This window comes from Sceloporus undulatus, chromosome 2 (assembly GCF_019175285.1).
Source record: "Sceloporus undulatus isolate JIND9_A2432 ecotype Alabama chromosome 2, SceUnd_v1.1, whole genome shotgun sequence".
NCBI lineage: Eukaryota > Metazoa > Chordata > Lepidosauria > Squamata > Phrynosomatidae > Sceloporus > Sceloporus undulatus.
Genome location: NC_056523.1, coordinates 157,126,659 through 157,134,373, shown reverse-complemented (window position 1 = coordinate 157,134,373; position 7,715 = coordinate 157,126,659). Strand labels below are relative to the sequence as shown.

General features: G+C 41.7%; 1 protein-coding gene across 2 annotated transcripts in view; it reads right to left on the bottom strand.

Moving 5' to 3' along the window:
- Window positions 1-397: 397 nt before the first annotated feature.
- Window positions 398-7,715, bottom strand: part of NOL11 (nucleolar protein 11) — a 28,077-nt gene continuing 20,759 nt past the window's right edge. Inside the window, exons 15-18 of one of the 2 annotated variants that reach the window (XM_042452468.1) lie at window positions 6,743-6,821; window positions 5,833-5,925; window positions 4,335-4,442; window positions 398-547 (exon numbers count right to left, since the gene is read on the bottom strand). In XM_042452468.1, the coding sequence (XP_042308402.1) occupies window positions 434-547; window positions 4,335-4,442; window positions 5,833-5,925; window positions 6,743-6,821 (394 nt within the window). In that variant the 3' untranslated portion in view covers window positions 398-433. Of the gene's footprint in view, window positions 548-4,334; window positions 4,443-5,832; window positions 5,926-6,742; window positions 6,839-7,715 lie in introns of those variants that run through there. The other variant, XR_006102218.1, reaches the window with a different exon arrangement.

Sequence of the window (7,715 nt, the reverse complement as noted above, 5' to 3'; positions counted from 1 at the left end):
GAATTGGTAAGCTATAATGGTACATGGCAAAAGGCTATTCTTGTCTAGCACGTTCCCTTGAGCACATTCTTCTCTATATTTTTTTGTATTTAAAGCCAGTTATGTTCTATATACATGGTCCTCACCTATGACGGTACAGCCGTAACATGACTTACAGGGAAACCATAATCAAGGGCTGGGAGACTTTTACATTTATGTAGATGTTGCTCAACTAAAGCTCTCATCAATATTTGGCAGCACAGCAAGCTGTTAGATGATGGGAGTTACAGTAAAAAAACATCTGGAAGAACCCACATGCCACCTCTTACAGTAATTGTTCACCAATTAAATAAGAAATGTAGCACTAGCACTTATTTAGGTGTTGAAAAAGTGTAAAAAGGGGGAAAAAGATCCACAATGGATTTACAACAATTTTATGATAAATGTATCAATTTCAAATAAGTTTTATAACTTCAATAGAATATAAGCCAACATCTTTCGGTCGATGTATCCTCTGTAACTCTTTCAGGCTTCCTTCAATCTTGTTCAGATCAGAGTAAAAACGTGCCTGAGAAGAAAAATAAAAGTTAATAGTTGGGCTGCAAGTAATGGCAAAACCTATGAAAAAAGTAATTGGCTCCCACCAGAACAGAGAAAGGGACAGTACACAGTAGCCAAGGAAAACCCAAATTTATTTGTAGGAGAAAGGAACACTGGCTTACCTTTGGCAATGGAGGCAGAGATATCCTGTAATGGGTTGGTTCCTTTTGTTGCTCTGATAGGCAGCAACTGAAGTTCAAGGGAACAACCCCCCTTCATCCCCAGTCCAGATTACAACCAAGAATAGTAGAGAAAGTAACAGCGTAGTGGAGATTAACAGACAACTACAGTATAAACAAGGGCTAACCAGACAGAGAAAGAAGTTATAGCCCTAATGTAATATACACTCATCCCTTCACATTTACAGCCTTGACTTCTGGGGCTTTTATTATTCACAATTTTATTAATATGTTCTCTCTAAGAATATCGAGGTCCTCCAGTGCAACTCTATGATCAACTTTAACCAAAAATTGCACTCAAGGACTTAAGAGAGTCCTAGAGAGAACACTCCACTAGGCATTTGCAGCTCCTTCAGCACAATTCTATGGTCAATGTCCAGCAGATGTTGACCCACAGAGCTGCACTGGAGGACCTAGATTCTTAGAGAGGTGTTATCTCAGGTAAAAACAGTGTTTTTTGCTGTTTGCAGTTTTTCTACATTCACAGGGGCCCTGTGCCCCTAACCCCAGCGAATGTGGAGGGATGAGTGCCTAGACTCATCTGAGAGAACTCTCCCTCAGTTCTGTGTGGGTAGGATGTTTCCATTTCCATAGCTGAAAACGAACATCTTCCAAGGTAAGCCAGTGATGTAGGGCAACTATCCTGTAATGGGACATATCAAAGTTCCCCAACTGATGAGTGGGTGAACTGAGGGACATTACTGTGCCTGAACTATAGATTGCAGAACACGTATATGGAATGATGCTTCAACAGATTCTAAGACATTCAGAATGCAGATGGTGAGGATCAAGTGGCTGCTCTTCATGTCTGAATGGGAGCGTGGTTACTAGGACATCTGAGGTAGCAGCAATACATGTGGAGTCAGAGACCATCATTCCTGGCAGTGCACCTCCAGCCTTGTTGTAACACATGGTAATGAATGCCCTGATCCATCTTGATGAGAGTTCTGGATGATATTTTCTTGCCCACAGATCAGGAGTGGAAAGACATGAATAGACAATCCAAAGTGTGGCAACCTCAGGTGGGATTGATGTATATTTTAACGGCCCAAAGTATGTCAAGCATATGCCACATTTTTTCTATGCCCTGTGGATTAGGACAGAAAGATTGAGAATATTTTTGTAGGCTCTATGGAACACAGTATTTACTTTAGGTGTGAATACTGGATCCAAGATTTGTTTGAATATACAGTGGTACCCCGGGTTACGAAATTAATTCGTTCCGCTGCCGCTTTCGTAACCCGAAATACTTCGCAAGCCGAAAAACCCATAGGCGCTAATGGGGAAAAGCCACGATTTCGTGTGAAATAGCGCCGAAAAGCACCAAAAATTTTTTCGTAACCCGAAAAAACCTTCGTAACCCGGAACAGTTTTTTTAAATGGATTTTTTTCGTAACCCGGAAATTTCGTAAGGCGGCGCATTCGTATCCCGGGGTACCACTGTACAGTTCTTTCTGAATTGAGAAATCTTCCGATTCTGAAAGTCTTCTGGCTGACATAATAGATGTATTTTTGATGTGACAAATTTGTTGTCCACATTTTTTAATGGTTCAAATGATGGCTTAGTGAGGGCCAGTAGTACTGTGTGCAGACCCCAGTTGGGGAAACAAATTGTCTGAGGTGAGTACAGTTAGAGAGCTTGATGAATTGCTGGAGAGGTAGTGCCAAAGCTATTGCTGCAACTTGTTATTTTAGTGTGTTTGGTCTTAGGCCCTTATCCAGGCCATGTTGTAGAAAGAGAGCGAGTGTGTTTACTGAAACAGAATGAGAATCTAGACCTTTCTTCTTACAACACGTGCAGCACGTGTATTTGTATATATTTCACTTGTTGACTGACATCTTGAATTAATTATCATTTCTGCAACCTTCTAGTTCTTTTCTAATAAACGTTTGCACTCATGTGTGGAGGCTGAGCCATCCTGGATTGGGATGATATACCTGCCCTGAGAAGCAGGTCTTATCGCAGTGGTAATCTGAAATGATTCTGGTACATTGCCAATATTTCTGAGATCCAAACTCTTGCCCAGTGCACTGGCACCAGTATTATGTCTGCCTTTTTTAAACGTTCTTAAGCATTTTGTGACCATGGTCATCATCAGTGAGGACCTATACAGGAGACCCTTGGGTCACCTTGGGTTTAGAGTGTCCATATCCTCCATTTCCCGGGTCACGTACCTGGAGAACCACCTCAGGACTGGACTGTTATTGGTGAGGCAGAGAGATCTACCTGGAGCATCCCAAATTTGTGTGTTATTAGTTGGAACACCTTTGTTAATGCCACTCTGCCTGATAATCAGTTGATGAGGGAGATGATGAAGGCATGATGAGGACTGCCAGCATCCCTTAAGTAGCGGCCCTTGCCTTCAAGCACAGCTTGAGAGATCAGGAACTCTCTTGTAGTGGCTGTCGCCCTACTACAAACTAGGGATTGGATCTAATTGGCGACCTCAGCCCTATATCAGCTTGGGGGGGGGGTCTGATATGTTACTAATCCCCGTCTCTGTTTCCATGCCTGATCCCTATGCCAGGACCAATGTTTGTGGTGGAGTGCACTATTGTCCAGAATAGAAGGTTCTCCAACTGCTCTTTTCGAGCCTTGTTCTGGTTCCTGTTGGTTCTACCACCGCTCACCCCCATTGCATTCCAGTAGAAAGGGGTTCTTTGGACATGCCTGGGCTCTCGTCCCTGCAGCTTACATCCAACATTTTTTGTTTATCCCTTGTTTACTAGTCCTGGCTCATGTTGGCTTGAGGGGAGAATGAAGTGGGGAAAAATGATAGAAACAGAAAGGGTTTGTTGTTAAGGTGAAGGGATGTTGCTGTCGTTAAGATGGAGAAAAACTAAGGTGTCAGAAGGTGTTAAACAAGAAAACTTTTTAAAAGGGAAATATTCAGCGTGAGGAGATGCAGAAAGAAAGGCATAAATGGAGAAGTGGCAGAAACTAGACTGGGGATGAAAGGCAGTTTCTCCCTCTAGTGGCAGCTCCCTTGAACTCTAGTTTTTGCCTTTAGGAGCAAAGAAAGGGAACTAATCCATTACATGATGGTTTCTCTCTATAGCTGGAAAAAGGCAGATTTGATAGGATCATCTAAAATGGCAATGATAAATCTGTGCATATAGCTCAGGGGAGGGCAACTGTGGAAGACAGCTAGGGTTCTGCATTAGCCACTCAGGAGACAATGGAGGGTCACACACCCCAAAAACCAATTGTTCGCCCTCCAGGGGGCATATAATAGCAGTGGCACGTACATTTCTATACCATGTATCAGTGAGCTGACCATTCTCTAAGTGGTTTACAATCTGTAAGCCAACTGCTCCCAACAAGCTGGGTACTAATTTTACCAACTTACGAAAGGATGGAAGGCTGAGTGGACCTTGGAGCCCTGCCTGGGATCGAACTTACAACCTTGCAGCTGCAGTACTGGCATTTAACCAGGGCTCCTTCACTATGTTTTTACCACCCTCTAGGCTATTTTAGACTCAGGAGAGATATCTCTGGGAGGCCGTATGCAGCCCCATAGCCTGCAGTTTCCCCATCTCTGACACAGCTGCAATATCAAGAGTAAGTCAACTTACTTGGGCTCTTACAAATGTATGTAATGTAGAAAGCAGTCTTCTTGTTTCTGGCAACATTACAACAACTGTAAAGTGAGCGTCCAGAAGAAGGTATATCCAGTCCATGATCTGAAAATGAAGCCAGTGCTGCTTACATTCAGTGAAACTCAACAATGTGACATCACAGTGTTCTGTATTTCTAAACCTAAGTCCATCCCAATGATTACAAAATTTGCTGAAAATGTGTTTAGTATTCCAACCTTATAAATTTAGACTTGAAACTGATGCTGATAATATTCTAAAACATTATAAATCAGTATATAATGTTGGTAGCCTTAAGGGACTGCTTCCACAACTATGCACATGATCAGGTTAGTCTGCTTCTGAGAGCTTGGTTGGTTCAGCTCTTGCAAATGAAACATGCATTAACACTATGAGCTTCCCATAGACAAAATAGTCACTCAGAGTGAGTGCAAAAGTGGTGCAGTTTTTGAATGAGGCCATATAATAAAAACCTGAACCACCAATGAAGCTGGCAGGGAGGGAATGGGGTGTGTGTCTACTGCTAAGAAAAAAGAGGTGTGTGTGTGTGTATCAAATAAAAACCAAGAAACCGAGGGGAGCAGTTCTTGGTGCTATTTATGTTTTTTCCCCAAAAGGAAGGGGTTACCATTAAAAGCTACTCAGCTCTAGAACATTCTGTAGATGGATCTGTGCAAGCAAAAGACCCATCGGTATAAGTCACAAAAACAACGAAGAACATACATTATCCACTGAACATATTGTCAGAAAAATGTGTAACATATTTGACAATCTGATAAAGCAGACTTAAGTCATGCTACCAACTTCTTTTACTCAGGCGTGTTACAGACCGCCCCTTTGAGGTGGCCTGTAGGCACTGCTTTCCCCGGTGTATCGGGGCCTCAGCTGCCACAACGGCAGCCTCCGAGGCCCCGATCCGCCGCTTTCCAGGCCGTGAGGAAGCGGCAAAAGGCTGCTTCCCCGTGGCCTGGAAAGGGGTGTCCTTGGGGCTTCAAGCCCTGAGGACACCTGATGGCGGCGGGGAGGAGGAGAAAGGGGCTGCTTGGCCCCTTTCTCCTCTGCGTCGCTGGGTGCAGTCATGTAAAGGCTGCGCCCAGCGACGCAAACGACATCTGATGCCAGCCACAGCTGCTGGAAAAACGTCAGGAATAAACTCTTCTAGAACATAGCCTCATAGCCCAAAAAAACCCACAAAAAACTATTCATCATCTTATCTCCTGGTTTTAAAAAAAATCTTCCCCAAGCCTAAAACAGGTAGGATGGGGGAACATGCCAAAATTGCCCCCTCCCCACACACTCCATAGAGGGCATGGTGTTATTTTGAGATTTTTTTCTTCTAAAAATCTGAGGGTTGGAGACTTTGCCCTCCAATCTCTGACAGTTGTCACTTCTGATCAGTTCTTTTCAATGAGAATGAGAAGCAGATCCCCACAGGCACATCCAAGAAGAAACAAATAATTTCAGTGTTCCCTTTTACCTGGTTTATGGTCACAGAAAATATGCCAGAAAAGTCTGTAGTAGCCTCTACACTGCATTTCATATACAGGTACTGCAAATATTGGAGAAACAACTAGGAAGAAAGAATCGGGTCAATACTTTAAAATGAGATATTCAAAAATATGCTGATTCTTTTGAAATATATTTATATCTGCAAACAAATATCCAGTTAGTTAGGATTACTTGCCTCTTATTTCTTAAATTCAATTCTAACATTTAGAAATTTGTTAATTTATTTTATTGCATTTATATGCTGCCTTCCTCCCAGGAGGCACTCAAGGCTACTCACAGATAAAACAAACAAACAAACAAACAAACAAACAAACATTACCATAAAATTCAAAATAGTTAAAATAATCTAAACTTGTCTTGCATCACTGATTTTAGATTCAGAGATCAACAAATCTACATTTGGTCTGTAGCACTGCACAGAAGTAAAACTTCTGAGGTTCCTCAATCTAACAAGCTCAAGGTCATACAGTAATTATATTATAAGTAATTATAAGAGCAATACAGGGGAACTTCATTTGTCTAATTTTCTTATAAACACAGGCTAAAACTGACTTCATATTGGAAGACTTAAAAAAAAATATCACCGTCAGAGACCATAGACTTTACAGAAACCAGTGAGAGATGAAATATTGTTCACTGGATAACTTCTGTGCTTTCTTTTCACAGTAATATATAATACATATTTAACTATTTAACATGAACACACCCTATAAAGGCCACCACACAACTTTTCTGCTTAAATACATTCATAAGACTTCCTGTAACTTAATGTTTTAAAAGCCCCAATATGTTCAAGTGGCACCTGCACCAAGTAAAAGATTCAAGTCATAGTACTCAGAAAGAGCTGCTAAGTTCTACAGAAAAACATCAATACTTACAATGACTTGTTCGGCAGAGAGATCTTTCAAATGAGGCAAAAGAAATGTTTCACTATATGCTGAACAAAGAATAGTATTTCTGCAAAACGTTCAGGTCTTATTGTCAAGGATGAATGTATGTTAAGAGCTACATTCTATTCTACTTCAAAATGTCCTCCAAAAGCAACATCTGTAAAATTAAAGCATTTTAAAAGCATTAACATAACAGTCTAGATGCTGATTTTCCATTTCTTAAACAGGACTCCTGATTACAGAGGAACAAAATCTAGCTGCTGGGTGTGTGATTGTCAGATTCCCCTGTACCCTAACAACCCCCATGCCCCACATTTCTGGAGTTCTCCAACCTTCCTGAGCAGCTTTTTCAGGAGCACAAGGAAGGAGAAGACATCCATTAAAAAAACAAGAAAATCACATAATGCCCTGCCTTCACCAGGAACACTCTGTGAATTAAATTCCTTATCTAGAACACAAGACCCAACTCTGTTTGATTTTTCCAGGTTGTCAGACTTTTGACATTGAGTAATAGTATTTCAAGGAACATGGTTCCAAAGTTCTGTATGATACAAGTCCCGGGGAACATGCTAATCCTCGATATACATTTATAAACATCCAGCCAGAGAAGACACATATTAATCAAGTTGGAGGGGAAGCAGCCCTGTCAGGGTTGGCTCCCATCTCCTCTTCCATAGCCCCCTCTGAATATTCATCATCAAAAGCCTCCTTGGAAGATAAAATCCTCCATTTCTAATTGTTGCTGAATAGAAACTGACTACAGTGCCCCAGCTGTTGTAAGGTTAGAAACACAAGGAGGATTCATTCAATACAAACAGATTCAACAGCTTTGTTAGCATAAGGAAGCTCGAGAGGAGGCAGCCACTGCTATGGGAGAAGCTGTTGCATGTTGTGCATCTTTGTGGATCCTGGAGGAGAGAGCTTCAAGAAGTGGAGCTAGGTCTAGTGGATTTGGCTTCAG